Consider the following 16,021-nt stretch of genomic DNA (forward strand, 5'->3'; position numbering starts at 1 on the left):
TAGTTTGCTTACTTTCAGTGAGAGCAGAATGAACTATCAAACCTCTGTAAGACAGAACAGCTGCAAAACACAGGCACAAATGAGCAGCACATCAGCACATACAGACTGACAGCAGGGTTTAATACACATAGAGTACAAGCTTATTTCCAGAAGAAAAAGCATGTAACACTGCCATGCTGTGGCATTTGAGACTTTAGGAGGAAGAACAGAAGCAAATTAGTGGGATACATCACAATCTTCACTTTAGGCTTCCGTTTGAAGATTTGGTTAATTTTTTTTTAATTATTCTGAGAAGTCGCACATTTAATTACAGATATAATTTCTCTGTTTTCTGAGTACTACTCCCAGCCCAACTGTCTTCCCTCCATGTTCTTGGTTCAAAGCACATAATGTTATAGTGCCAAAATCATTTCGAGAACTTGAAGGGAAACAGTCAAAGCAAGACCTTGAAACTTTCACTGCTGCTAAACAGTGTATTGCCAGAAAGGCTTGGAAATGGGTCCGTAATGAAGCCAAAAAGAGCCGTCCATAATTTGGGTACTTTCAACAATAACTTTCTTCCTTCGTCTTACAAACCCAATATAGCATTTTTTTTCATCACTTAAATATTTGATCCTAAAACAGCTACGAAAATGAATTTATTTTCAAGGTGACTTGCTACAGAATCATAGGACAATTCAAGTTGGAAGGGATCTCAGGAAGTCATCTAGTCTAACTTCCTTCTCAAAGCAGGGTCAGCTATGAGGTCAGACCAGGTTACTCAGAGTCTTATCCTGTCTGGTCTTGAAAATCTCCAAGGATGGAGACTACACAGTTTCATTTTCCACCACCTGTAAGGACACAGTTACACAACAGTGGATTGTAAGCTTTTGCATTTTACTGCAGAGAAATAACATTAGTTAGGATGTAAAATATCACAGAAGACTGTCTGAAACATGGGTTAATTTGTAGGTTTCAGTCATTACTAACTTGGGACAACTTAACTCCTCTTTTCCTTATTCCTTTTGATTGACGCTGGTCCAACCTCCCCCCAACATTCTTAGTCATAGAATTAGACATTTAATCTGTGTTAAAGATGCCTTTGGGAGGCTCTTACCTTCATTCAGATGAACTCTGATGACCTCATCAGGATTTTTTCTGCAAGTTCTTTGGCTGTTCCTGAACCAAAAATGACTTTTTGCCTGATTAGAAGAATGTAACGGTGAAATCAAACTTGGAGGCAGGAACTCAGGCAGCCACAGGCAAACATTAAAATGGCAGGATGTCGTAGGAGATAAATTGGCTTCAAGATCAATTTATGAGGTGGAATCTAATGACCCTCAAGAGATGGTTGAGATTTTGCCAAAAACCTTTGAGTAGCAAGCTATTTGGAAGGTACATTTTCCAATCAGAGCTTAAAAATCAGACAGGAAACTTTCACTAGGGACTGTCGGATATTCAGCTGAGTGCACAGCTGCTCAGCATTAGCAAATATGAGGAATACTTTTACAAGCTGTGTTAACATACGCTACAAACTGTTTCCACCAGTGCTGAGCATGCATTAAAAGTCATCGCAGGTACCAAATCTACTGCTGATTCTGAACAGTAGCATTTGTGAAAGCTGACTAAAAGCGCTGATGAGAATATGCCCAGAAATTTCTGGGTGAAAGAAGCTGACATGCTAGGGAAGATAGTGACCTCAGGAATGCAAAAATAACTGTGTGTGTAGAACTGGCTCTCAGCAGCAGCTCTGGCGACTTCAAGAATGTTTTATAGGTCAGTACAGTCTTAAAATTTCAGTGCTTAGCTGTTGATCATTGGTTTGTTTAGATAATGACTTACATAGGCTTCATTACCTTCTCCATACCACTCAGTACAGAAATTTTGCACTCTCTGCATGGACACTGTGAGTTAGATTAGTTATACTTAAATTGACAGATGCACAATTTGGTTTCAACACCTGTCTTTGAAAAATAAATATTGCCCACTGCAGACAGTATATCTGGCTCCACGACCAAAGTAATACTCAAAGCAAGCTATACAGATAGTCAACATGATGCAAAGACAGACATATAGATATATGTATGTGAAAGGGAGAGACAAATGCCAAAACTGACTTAATAAAATACGTGCCTGAATACCTCCTTCTGGAACTATATATGTATGAGGATTCTGGAGATCTAATTTCAAAAGCAGTATTTCCAGCTCAGGCTTCTTATGCCAAAGAGCTGACAATGCAGCCATGCTCCTTATACATGGAAAATAAATATCCCAGTTTGCAAATTAGCAGGTCATCTTCTATTCAAGTTAAGTATTATCAAACATCTTCAGATTAAAAAACAAAAAAGAGAGGAAACTACAAGTACATGATCCTGCCCTTATATACGGACCCTGCTCTAAACAAGAGAAATTTCATTAAGAACAAATTAGGACTGGAAACAGAGCCCAGAACTTAAGGACTGTCTGGTAATCATTTTGTCTGAATACATGGTCTGTAATAGCTTTTCTTTGCATCCACTGGGGACTCTGATAATGAAACTGGAGCTTAAACACATTCCCTTATTTTTCTGAAACAAGTATTTCTGTTCCTTCAACCCAGGAATTCTGATCCATACACCTCCGCACTAAAGCCCTCCCATCTTTTTACTCCCATCTACTGTACAGCTGCTGTGGAAACTCCTGAATGAAAAACGGTGAGCAAGTATGTATAACAAAGTTGGACTGTTACTCCACCTGAAAGAAATGACAGGATTCACTGTGTTCCTGTGGCTATTCTACCAGCGGCCATATATCTACTCGGAGAGAGATTAAATGGAAAATTCTAGAACAGCAAAATTAATTTGGCACACATTTTTAATAAACGGTACCACTGTTTGTGTTATTTTGCCTTTCTTTGTTCCCCCTGTACAAATTTTCATCACTGCAGTCAGCTGGCTCTGCTTGCATCAATGCAAAAAAAGAGGAGAGCACTGTCATCTTTAGAAATTTTGGTTCTTCCTTCCAATACATCTTTTGTTTTCCATCTCTTCTTATTTAGTACTTCAATTGTATGATTTTTGGAACGATAGGTGGTACATAAAAGGTCATGCACTGCACAAAAGCCACATTGTAAGACATCTCTCTGTACTGGTTCCAGATTAAATTGTAAGAGTCACTTTTGTTCTTACCATGCTCCCACAGAGGGAAGCCCCACATATTCAGCTTACCATGCTGAGGTATTATCTCTGAATGGTGCACAATTCCTGTTCCCTCTTCAACCACTGAGACTACAGCAACTGTTTTACAGGTGGGTCCGCTGCATGACAAAGTCACTTCTGGGCTAATTGCTAACCCAGGCCACAGTCCAGACCATTTAACACTGCTAATCACATAATAGGTTTCAAATTAAGGACGGGAGATACAAGATGAGGAATCCTAGTATTTGCATTGATCACTCAGTTAACATGTTTATCAGTCTTGCAAAACAAAGAAATCCAGCTAGTTCTCATTTTAATTTGAACATATACAGTCCTTGACTCCTCTCAGGTTAAGTAGTTCTCTTCTAGATGTCCCATTGAATATATGTAGCCAACAAATCTTTTCACAGATGGTTAAATACAGCTGCACAGAGTTATGAAGGCAATAAACCACAGTGGAATACTGTATTGAGAACAAAACTATAACAGGATATTGGCAATCGTTATTACTTAATATTTGCTGATTAAAACCTTCATGGCCTAGCTGACAGAACTAGATTGCTAAAAAGAAAAAGAACAGAAACGTCTTAGAGCAAGAGACAACAAAATCTGTCAGAAGAGTTAAAAACAGACAACATGCACATCCAAGCCAATGAATAGTTATTGACAAAGCACTGTTTGCATGCATGTTAGCAGTCACAGAGATCAAATCTTGACCTTTGTAAGCAACCAACCTGCTGCTGCCCTTCACTTCATCCAGCTCCTTCTGCAGTCTGGCACTCTTCTCCTCTTCCTCCTGAAGCTTCCTCTTTACCACACGAAGCTCCTGCTGGGCTTCACACTTAATATCATTGGCTACAACCACTGCAGTCTGCAGATCAGCTTGAAAACGCCTCCATTCTTCTGTATCTTCCTAGAAAGAGCAATTAGAACCCCAAACTGTTTGCTGTAATAATGCACCTACTTGAGCTGAGCACGTAGTTATTGATCTCGCTTTCAGTGATCACAAGCAACCAGGATTTCACCACAATTTCAAGATGATGCCAAGGTCAAACTAAATACTTGCCTCTTTACACAGTACCGACAAGATTGCCAAAGAAGAAACTGATGTTAAGCTCGCCACTCCAATACAAAAAGTACAATGAGAGTTCTTCCACAGCTATTCATCATTCAGACTTGTGATACTACTACAAGCACTGCTGCTGAAAAGAGCTCATTGCTACTGATGATTCATGAAGCAGGAATGGCTGTTCCAAAGTAGCAGAAGTTCATAGGTACAAAAAGCAAAAGTAATTTGCAAAGGATGGATTATATATTTCTTTCACACGCAAAGAAACAGCTAGAAATGAGTGAAGAGAATGAAAAGATGTAGAAAGAACTTTCTAAAATGTTGTAGAAAACAACAATGCTTCTCTCAAATCCAGTATCGCAATAAAAACTCAGCTTAGATTTGTCATGGAGTCTAAGCCTCACCTTCATTTGCTTAGTCAGAGCCTTCAGCTGCCTCTCTGTATCTTGTTTTTGCTCTTCCAGCTTCATTGCTTTACCTAGGAACAATAAGAAAGGGAAGAGACTATTAAACACATAAGGGCAAGGGTGAAAACTGAAAATGGGAGGACAGAGCAGTTTATTTCATTTTGCTTATAGTAATGCCACTGAATAGACTAAACTGAAATTAAGATACTCTGTCAATGAATCAGGAATGGAACCAACAATAGACTTGTTACTTGAACATCTCTGAAATAGGTCATTATTTTGAGGCATTAAACCAGACACTTAAGTTTACAGAATCACATCGCAGGATCACTTAGTACACACCCCTGAGGCACCCCGGATAACACTGGTAGGTGAAATGTGTCCCTCATCCCACCAGGTGGCAGCTCCCCTTCCACACCGCAACAGCAACCTCCACTTCACAGCTCTTACCAGTGCTAAAAGCTCTTTAAAAGGCCAGTAATTCCAGTTTCTAGAATAGGCAATACATTCTTTGCTGAAGAACGAGTCTTGGAGACTGTCTCTAATATTATTTCTATAGCACTAACTGTAAAAATAGTGACTTTTGTGCATGAACAGAAAGGAATGGCCAAAATGGGAATATTTCTAAAGTGAGGCTCTTGTCACAAGTATCAAGACATGCCTCCTCCTCCTCCCTGTTGCAGCCATAACTGAATCCCCTGAATAAGTTCACTTAAATCCTTTTTTTCAGCTCCACCTACTTTCCAGGTCACTGATGAGCTGGTTATTGTGAAGTTTTATAGCACGATGTTGTTCCACCTGGTCCTCCAACTCGAAAATGGTCTCTTTCAGGTTTTTTATATCTGCTTCATTCTCTGATGTTTTTTCCTGCAGCTTCTGGCTGGTTCTGCTCAGTTGCTCGGCCTGCCGGTCACATACCTCCTTCAGCTGACCACACTCATTCTCAGCCTGGAAGGGAGAAAAGAAAGCTGCAAGTCTGTATTTATTTTTTAAGAGATACCACTCATTAGAGATCTTACCGGGCATCTCATGGACTTAGGAATTGAACCTGTGTTCTAAGCATTGTATAAACTGAGTTTCCACGTGAATGAGACAATTTCAGGAAACAAAGATGAGCTATGAACGTCAAATTTTCTTTCCTGGTAATAAAGATAATAGAACAAGATGCTACAAAGGAAATTAAAATTTTCTATATGACAACGGTAATTCCAAACCAATCTCTGCAGGTAATGAACATAGAGGAATTACACCCCTGGAAAGCTCCACATCTTTTTAATGTATCACCTTATGAGAGTGATATCACTGCCTTAGGGCCAAGATGATGATCAGCTTGTCCACACTAACAATTTTGCTGCTTTTATCATCTGTGTTTTCAATGGATTGTGAAAACATACATAGTAGAGCTAGCTTACTGCAGATAAATATACTTCTGGATATAGGACATCTGGAATTACTGAAGGGGGAATGTGCTGCACTTCAGTTTGTTGGCTCAGGCCCACAGATCAATGCTTCCAGGTTTAGGTGGGGCGGGGGGAAGATCTCTGAGTATGAACAAGTTATGGAAAAGCAAGGTGTAGGCTGCCAATTCAGTGAGCAGCACTGGCACAGCCTGACTGAAGGCAGCCTTACAGAAGCCTGTGGTCTTATTTGGGTGTCACAAATAGCCAATGATTCAAGACAGCTTAATTCGAGGGAAAGGAAGAGTAAAAAGGAAGAAATCTGTGGTTTCCAAACCAAGCCATAAAAGTTTGGTACAGACTCTGAGCACTCAGCAGTTTTTCATTTACTCTTCATAAGCTGCAGCTCCAGTAAGCACTTGGGAGCTTCCTCTACTAACTCCATTTGCTGTGGTCACCTATTTAAGCTGAAAGGACATCTGGATTTTCTAAATCACTCAAATCATGGAGGTGCTTTTTGGCAATGCTCTCTTCCTCTGCAACTAGCCAATTTTACCGTTCTTCTCATGATCCCTTCCCCATACAGGAAAGGCTGCACACACTGACTGTCACTCTTTCTGCAGCAGTGGGACATAATCACTGGCTCGTGCTTTATTAACACTGGTTTTATGATGCCTCACATTGCAGCTTTCTTCTGAACATTCAGGATCACACAGAAAACAGAAACAGTAACTGAGTTAAGCTTGCTTGGAGCAAAGCTACAAACTACCAAAGGAGGCAGAAAAAATTGTTCTAAAATAAATTCCTTTTTTTTTTGTCATTACTTTACCTATCCCAAAACAGAATAGTTCTTAGCTTTGTAAAAATATTTCAGTTTTATGAAAATAATTTCATCTAGAGCTTGACTGTGTATCACTAGTCATGTTGCTGTAAATATCAGCTTCTCTGAGCATTAGCTCATGTCCTTGTGTTCTCATGACCAATGACACCTATAGTTCACTACTAATTAATCATTATTAATTATTCAGAATTTAATATTTGCTAACTACTCATGCCCTTCTCTTCATCTGGATTACCAAGTGATTTTCACTAATATTTGTTCACATAATATCAAAGTAATTTTTTTATCAACCTGTTCTTTGCTCCAATTTTGATAAACACAATTTCTATTTACTAATAATCAATGGCTCAGTAACAATCTAAAGCCCAACAATTACCTATTTATGGAAGGGCAGATAAACAACCATTACATTTTACAGCTGTTACTGCTTTACCTTAGATAGCAGACCCTGAATGTGCTTCAGTTCACTGTTTGCCTTCAGCAGCTCTTGTTTAAGCTCCGTGCAAGATGCTTCTAACTGATCCTTTTCTGTATGGGCTACTTTCAGCATCTCTTGCACCTCAGAGTTGTCAGTAGTACATCCCATCGCATTGATTTCTGCAACCTTTTGTTTCTCACTCTCTAACTGAGTTTTGAGAGAGCCATTCTCAATTTTTAGACCTTCCAAGGCAATTTTACAGTCCTCCAGAGTTTTTGTCACTGTGCTGTTGTTCTGCTGTTCTGCTTCTAGAAGTTTAAGCAGTTCCTCATTTTCTTCTCTCAGGCTTTTAATCACCTGCTGGGCATCCTGATGCTCCCTTTCTAAGCTTCGTAGGCTGCTGGTTAACTGTTGCTGAATGTTGAGCAATTTCTCTCTTTCAAATTGTGCTTTTTCAAGAACTTCTGCACATTTCTGTTCCAGTTCAAGGACCTTCCCCTCCTGAGCTCTGCTTTCTTCATTCTTGGATCGCTCTTGGAGGAGAGTCATTAGCTTCTCGTTTTCTTGGCTCAGCTGTTCTGCTCTATCTCTATGCTGACGAAAGGAAGTCTCCAGGAGAGCTTTCTCTTCCACTAGCTTCTCATTTTCTGTTGTCAGCTCCTGCACCATTTGCTGTTGATCCGACAGTTCCTGCAAAGTGGCTTGTAATTCTTCTGCTGTGCTGTGGTGGTTCTCCTCCATTTTTTGTATTCTCTCTGTAAGAGATGCAACAGAAAGGTCACTAATATTGTTTGGAGAACTTCCTGTGGTGGAGCATTTGGAACCCTTGAAGTGGTTGCTGTTGGAGGATGTTGGCCTGGAAGGTACATCTGCTATATGTTCAAAATCTGATGCATCGGGTGACAAGGAAGCTTTAGTCACATCACTGCTGGAGGAACCTGAATTGCGCAGCACGCCCCCGTTCACATGCTGCCTGTGCTCATCCATTTCACCTCTTGACACATTTTTTGATGGGCTTCCAAAACTGGATTCTTGGGTAGTTGGGGTTGGGAGGCTGCTGTCACCTCCACTGCTTGTTGTTGTGTCTGACAGGGGAGAATTCTCTAGATAAAGTAACTTCTCTTTCAAAACACGATTTTCTTCTCCCAGGCTAGCAAGCTCTTTTTGAAAAGTCCTGTTTTTTTCCTGAAGGGTCCGTATTAATGGATCTATGTCAACAGGTGATACTGATTCTAAATTTTGGTTGGAAGTGCCTGTTCCTTCAGCGTTAAGTGATCCTTTCTCTTTGCATTTCTTCAATTCACAGCGGAGTTTGGTAATTTCAGAATCTTTCGTCTTTGCTTCTGCCAAGAGTTCTTTAACCTGAGATTCCAGAACAGCCTTGTCACCAGTTTCATTTTCTTGCTTGGACTTGCTAGTGGGACGCACGTGTTTGGTAGGAGTCGGTGTACCAGAAGAGGTGGGGCTGGGTTGCGTTTTCCTAGTATTGGCTTGACCACGCAATACAGCTCTCTCTCTGGATACAGATGATGATATTTCCCGGGGTGCTGGAATCCCTGTGCGTTTTGCAGCTGAAACTGTTCCTTGAAAAGAAAAAGATGAGGCAAACTGAGTCAGTTCATAAAGCAAATAAGTCGCACAACAACAACGCTAGAGCCTAGAGCGGTCTTGGAAAAGACACCTGAGTGTCTGAATAGGTTTAGTCATGACTGAGTGTGTGGATTCATGTTTCACAAAGGCTTGCATTATTTTGCATTTCTTCCTCTCCTACCCCCTGCAAAGGAACGCAGTCTGCTGAACTTTTCCCCAGTGTAATAATATAATATGTAGATGCTGCAATACATGAACTGCAACCCCCAATACCAGGATATTAGTTATTTGAAAATAATAATAAAAAAAAATCTGTATACTACTTTGTGAAATGCTGAACTTAAATCTATTAATTTCTGGGGAAAAGTTCAGTAACTTCAAAAAGATACCATCTTTGAAGAAAATGTGTTTTTATCACACGAGTATTTTATCACACATGAAACTAATGTATTTGCATTATGCTCCATTTATGCAGATCATCATACAAAAAGATCTGAGACACTTATGTGACTGCAGGTTCAGTGAAATACGAAACTATCTCTTGATACCTCTAACACTAAGACTATTGCTGCAGCTTCTCGGAGATGGACAAGAGATTTTTCATGTCACAAACTTCCATCCTCTTTTGAAGGAAGAGCAAAAGGAGGTTAGAAAGTTAATATTATTCTGTTTTGTTTTGGTGGGTTTTTTGGTTTTGTTTTTTATTATTTTCCAACCAACTTAAGGGCAAAGCATTATGTGATTACAAGGGAAATAAAGTTTCTGAGTTGCTGATCTTCATCTTTCCAAGCTCTCTTTTGGAATATGGGACTGTGGGTACTGAAGAAACAGTAAGAGCCATCCTAACCATAAATGTATTAACAAGCTGGTTAAAAAAAAAAGCATCTGGTTCAAAGGGGAGTTATTATATGCCACTACAAGTGGCAACACTATGAATTTAAGAAATTCCTGTTTTCAGGACCTTAGTCAGAAGTAAAAGTGCTAAAGTACAGAGTCATAAAGTTTTGAGTTATGGTACAATGAAGCTGTATCATCCAATGTAGCCAGATAAACAGGATGCATGGGCCAGTTATGCAAACACTAAGGGCTAGTGAGCCAGTGTTTGCACTAAAAACAAGTTCTAGAAGGATTCTGGGAGGACTCCTAGAATCAATTACACCTCCCCACATTTAGGAGGCTCTCTTTGCCGATACCCATGTGCAGCATTCACAGAAAACCAAAGGGCAGTTAAGACCAAAGCGGGAGCAGACTTCCCTGCCTTACACAGCAAGCAATGTCAGAACCCTCCCACAGCATTTTTCACACTGAGGAAATCTGGGTGCAGTGATGCACTGTCAGTAACGCAGGGCACTGAAGGGTTAACATTAACACCGTCCAGTTTGCTCAGCATCTCTTTTGAAGAATGCACTAGGTTTATAAACCCCACACAAACAGGAGCCCCTCCTCCTCTCTCCCAAACAAACACACTCTGCAGCAGGCACAATAAACACCCAGAGACAAAGAGCAGCTGAAGAAAAGACCCCTGAACACAGAGGCGCTGTGCTGGGAGGAGAGCACAGAAAGAGCTCTGTGATGGCAGGGGCATGATAAGGCCAGAGACAAAGGCTCCAGTGTTTATGGAAGAGATAGCAGGGACAGTCTGGCCGGACAGCAAGCAGCCCACACAGCTTCATTTAGTCATCCACAGCTGGAGGCGCCAACATATCAAGGCAGCTCCAGTGAAAAGTGCAACGCAAGCAGAGATGGAAGCTTTTCCACTGCAACTCCAATGGCTGCTGCTGCAACTCCAGACCTGAGAGCTCATTTCACTTGTCAGAGTTGAAGGTCCCCAAGCTCACTGCTCATCTCATTTCTTAACCCAGGGGCTCCCAGCTGCCAAGATCTGGCACCTGTAAACCGCATTCAAACTGAGCTCAGCAGATGAGCAAAGCTTTTAGCGTCAATGCAGCTAACACCATAAGATGAAGAACAAGAGGAAAACTGAATGGACCGTGATGTGATGCGTCGCTTCCAGCAGAGAAACACCAGCTCAGCACAGCTGCTTCTTGCTCGCAGGCAAAGGTTCACATGAGGTGAAGCCCAGGTGTCCAGGCAAGAGAACACAAGGCCTTGTTTGAATGTGTCTCTTGAACGTACAGTTGGACACGTGTCCAAAGTAGAGAAGCAGTACTCACACAAGCTATAATCACACTACAGATTTAAGATGTAAAATACACATTACAAATGGCCACAGATGTTCTTTGATGGAGCCTAAGGGGTGGATTTAAAGCTTTCTGGTATGTCATGGACTTTTATTCAATCTGAAGGTGTTTTCTACTGTTATAATAAAATTTTATGACAAAGCAAGTGCCCCAAATAACTCTTCTTTGTTTTCTTTTTTTCTTTTTGCAATGTCCAAACTAGTGCAATGACATGGCTGTCATCTGGTGAGCATGTGACTGGGTAGTACAATATAAGTAGCAGGTAGTGCTGACTGGGCAGCATTATATACATTACAAGAAATAATGATGCTACTACACACTGGTACAAATTGCAAGGCACTGAGAAAAACCACCTTTTCCTAAGAGAAATGTAGCATTTCTGGTAGCAATACCAGTGTGCTTCTAATTGCCACCAGACAACAACTGCAACATGATCTGAGCAATGGAAGACATATACATAAGGATAACAATTAAGGATATTTAACTGGGATTATCTGTACTTCACCAGCTTGCCAACCAGTGCAGGCTCCGAGCTTACTCAGCCTGTCCCATGTGTTTTGTAAGACTCCATTCTTTGCTGACTTGTTCTGTCATAAATCACAAAGCATTTGCTATCCATCAATAACCATTAACCAAGCTGGTTTTTTTCATGACATAGAAGTGTTTATGTATTTTTCTCTCTCCAAAACAGTGCCATGCAATACTAAAACATCATAGAGAGCCCAGAAAACAAATAGCTCTAAATGCATATGTAAGTTGATTGCAAAGCACCAAAGCAAGAATAAGCACTACTTTAAAGTCTATTTTATGGGTGACTCCATATGAATGACCTTGAAATTGAGCAGTGTAGCAGTTATAAAAGGAACTGAGCCCCACAGCCCGAGGCGCCCACTCTGCAGGGACTGCATTTAGGGCTGTACTAGTCACCCTCATGACCTGATTAGCTCGGCACCCCGCACTGGTTATGGTCTATGGGAGACTCCAGACAGACGTGTGCCTGTCAAGCTGCAGAACCCAATCTAGGGTTGATGTATGCTGCTGCTTAAAGTAGCTGGAATCACACAGAACTTCACTTCCTAGAAAGTGCTGCTTGGTTTGAGCAGGGAAGAGAAAAAGCAATCAGCCCTGCATCTCTAAGGAGACATTCTGGAAAAACAAAACAAAACAAACCCAAACCCAAACCATTAAATACCTTTCTGTTTGGTCAAAATGGCACTATGGCACCTCATTCCTGTTTTCCCTGTTCATCCACCCTGCCCAACCTGTTAGCTTAACTATTCTTTTGCCAATTTTGAGCACAACCTCTTTCCCACTATCCCACATATCCAAGCTCAGGCTACCTCTGACCAACAGTGTATTTGTCAGTCCCTTTACACCATACCTAACCTCCCGTTCTCCCAGTCCCACACCCACTCAGCTTGCATTCCTCCACTTCAGAGGAACTGGGAATTACTCCTGAATTACTCCACTGAGAGTTATTGCCTGAAAACCTGTTTTGCTCAGACTGAGGTCACCTCATTATGTTCCTCGCCTTGGCGCCCAGTAAGAACTCCTCTATTTTCAGTGTCAGCCTTGTTATTCAGGTGTGAGGGATTAAACCTTAACATGTATATAGAGCTTATAATTTTGAAAGTGCTTTAAAATCAAGGGCTAGTTAACTCAAATCCTCTGAAACACATAATTGTTAACTCTAGGTTACAGGACACGGAAGCAGAGAAAAATGAAATGCCTCACCCAAGGTCACAGTAAATCAGTAAGGATTAGGACCCTGGAGCTCCTGGCTGGCAGCCTGCTGTGCAGCTTTGTTTGCACCACTTTCTGCCAGGGAATACTCGCTGACTTTCCACTGGTGTCAGAAACAAAGCGGGACTTTAATGAGATAAAAGTTGACCCCTCATGATGATCTTTAGCCATTTTAATCCCATTTTCAACACAGCTACAATGTTTTTCACAGAAGGAAGGATCAGGATTACTCTTAGTTTTTCCACATAATGATCTATTTTTGATCTGAGCTCTCAGCAACTGCCACATCAGCTCCCACAGGGGCATCCACGACCAGAAGGAAATAGACTATGGAATGGAGAAAACCATTTCCCAATGCCCCAAGGCGGAACACGTCGGACTGCTCTTCAGAAGTGAAGTCCATGCAGTACAGCTAATGTAATTACAGTACTCACAGGGTAAGGGTAAGTAGGTGCCAAGCATTTTACCACAATCACAGGTAGACATGCATGACATTTTGGGATGAAGATTCATTAAGTTTATCTGTCTCCACACTCTGTGTGCTCTGACATAGCACATTATCACTGTCTTCCCAGTAAAGCACTAGTTCTGAAGTTCCATTTATTTTACTTGACTCTTAAGTATAATTAAGAGTTCAAATACCTGCTTCTCCAATCTCTTCTAGAGCAGAGGAAGAATCCCAGTTGGAAAGTTACTTCACTTGATCACAGAATCACCTTTGGAAATGTTCTAATTTCTGCCTTCAATCTATTTTTTGGAACTGGAGTCAATACAAGATTATTTGCCTCTGGCCTTTGTATCATTTGTGTCCTACAACCTACCCTTTTCTTAATCCTTCCCTCCATCAACATATTAATAACCGAAAGGTTAATACCATGAGCTTCTGCTATTCCAGGGATGGAATTAACGGGGAATGTTCCATTTTATACTTTCTTCCTAACTTTTAATCCTGTCATCTCTTAACCTAAGAACAATAAAAACACATTTTCTTCAACATGTTTAAAAATCCATGTTAGTAGTTCATTCTTCCATAGTTTAAGTAGGTACTAAATCTCCTGCATGTAGATTTCATCTATGTAATTTAAGCATGCTGATCACTGGTTCATTTCAGAAAGCATTTCAGTCATCTAAGACTAAAACATGAAGACAGATGCATCTTGGGTGTGATGTTTTTAAACAATGGATACCTTATTTGAATTGCAAGGGCAGGATAACAAGAAATAAAAGAAAGCTATTCATAGCACTCTGCAATATTAAAGTCATATGTTTCAAAAAGGCAAACCGTTGCCTGCAGACAGGTTTGTACTCTCATGATTATCTGCTGCCCTAAGAGGACTGTCATATCTCTCTCATTCTAGCTCCTGCATTTGCAACAGACCAGCTATTTCACTGTCTTGTGTCGCTTTGCCATCCCTCCCACCTCAAAAAGAGATAGCGAAACAAAAGAGCGACAAGAAATTGTGGGCTAACTCATAGCCTCCCTGCCAACAGAAGACTGTGATTCTTCCATTGTTCTGGAATTCTGTTCCCATGTGCTAAGATATCTTAATAAATTTTGCCATCTGAACAGAACTCCCAAGCCTCAGATAGAAAAGTGATTCCTGCAATACCTTGAGGGAAAGGTTAGTAAAAATCAAATGGGCTGCAAGCATTTAGCAGAATGGCTAAGTGAAAAGAATACTGTTAACAGCCCATGCTCGTAAAGCAAATAAAGTTTTAAACCTCTCATACAATTTTACTGTGCTCCATCACATGTGGTTTAGCTGAAGTAGGTCCTTCTTATCAGTTTTGGTTTTCAGCTAATCCTCGGACTGACTTTGGTAAATCCTGGACTTAGCATGACTGCACTTACTCAGGCTTTGCCAAGATCTCACTGAGGATCCACAACATTGGTGACATACAGCAACAGACAGGTAATGCAGCCATATACTCATACGTGCTCAGTCTTGCCTACGGAAGGTCCTATTACTATTTTTAGCCAACTTGGTGTTTCTTATGTAAAACAAATCTGGGTCATAGCTGTACCTTAATCCCACCTGGTTTATGACAGCTAGTGAAGGAAGCCAAGATACAGATGTCTAGTGCCATTTCAGATGCCCTTTAGGTATATTTAAAATACCTTCACTGAGCTGAAAGATGTGACAGTACCTGTGGGAGACCTGTTCTCTGCTTGAGAGGCAGAGAGCAACTGGGATGTCTGAAGGCATCTGGAATGGCACTAGACATTAAACTGAACAGTCACACTTTCACAACAAATTTACAAGCTGGTGTTACAAGGCAGGTAACAGCAGCTTTTATGTGCCATTTTCAAAATTATTCCAGTACTCAAGTACCACCACCATCGTGTGATTTTCAGACACACAATGAACAACTTAACATAACGCATTATATGTGACTTCATGACATCATTGATCTGAATTTAATCAGAGCCAGATCAGAAAAGATGGCATTAGCTTGGAGCCATCGCACACTCTGACTCCCTACAATAAAGTAGTACATGATACAGGGAGCCTAGCCACATTTTCTGTACTCTTTTGTCAATTCTGAGTAAAGTTTTCAAGAACCTAATTAACTTGGTGCTTAAAATCCATTTTCCAGAAGTGGCTAAGCCACTAAGAGCTCAAAGCTTAACTGAAAGCCCAGAGGACTTGGCAGATCACTTTCACCCTGCTCCAGCATTGATCTCAAGATTGATATTGAGACTGATTAAGAGTGAACAAGGAATGTCCTTTGGGAAATTATGACTATACAGCACAGAGGAAGAAGGACTGGTGTACATTTGACTCTTTTAAAATACTTTTTCATTAAAAGATTTCAGAGTTTTGCACACATACCTACTTCATTGAAATGCCCTATTTTTCCCTCCCCTTTTTTCCCTTTGTTTAAGCAAATGAAAGTTTAAAAAAAACTTCCCTGCTAACCAGAGATCTTCTGATATCCTAATTAACAGGAAACACACTGACACATTTCATGGTGGCATGAGAAAAAGTAAACATAACTGCTGAAAAGTAGGGCAGATACAACAGCAACCCTCACCCATGCTGCTGTGCTCTTTCATACACATACTTACACAGAGGCAAAATTCCTTTATGTGCTCTGCCGCATTGTTTAATGCTCCTATCCTTAAACCTCCGTGCATGCTAACAGTAAGACAGTTTGACAGCAAATACTGAATGGATGCATGTAACTAAATCAGCTCA

General features: G+C 40.7%; 1 protein-coding gene across 8 annotated transcripts in view; it reads right to left on the reverse strand.

Annotated features, from left to right (window-relative positions):
* SPECC1 (sperm antigen with calponin homology and coiled-coil domains 1) overlaps window positions 1–16,021 on the reverse strand; it is a 100,623-nt gene that overhangs the window by 35,630 nt on the left and 48,972 nt on the right. For 7 of the 8 annotated variants that reach the window (XM_054847415.1, XM_054847416.1, XM_054847414.1 and 4 more), the window contains 4 exons: window positions 7,303–8,870; window positions 5,372–5,579; window positions 4,629–4,702; window positions 3,890–4,068 (listed from right to left, as the gene is read on the reverse strand). In XM_054847415.1, the coding sequence (XP_054703390.1) occupies window positions 3,890–4,068; window positions 4,629–4,702; window positions 5,372–5,579; window positions 7,303–8,870 (2,029 nt within the window). Of the gene's footprint in view, window positions 1–1,096; window positions 1,182–3,889; window positions 4,069–4,628; window positions 4,703–5,371; window positions 5,580–7,302; window positions 8,871–16,021 lie in introns of all 8 variants that reach the window. The other variant, XM_054847419.1, reaches the window with a different exon arrangement.

The sequence above is a fragment of the Grus americana genome, chromosome 19 (assembly GCF_028858705.1).
Source record: "Grus americana isolate bGruAme1 chromosome 19, bGruAme1.mat, whole genome shotgun sequence".
Classification (NCBI taxonomy): domain Eukaryota; kingdom Metazoa; phylum Chordata; class Aves; order Gruiformes; family Gruidae; genus Grus; species Grus americana.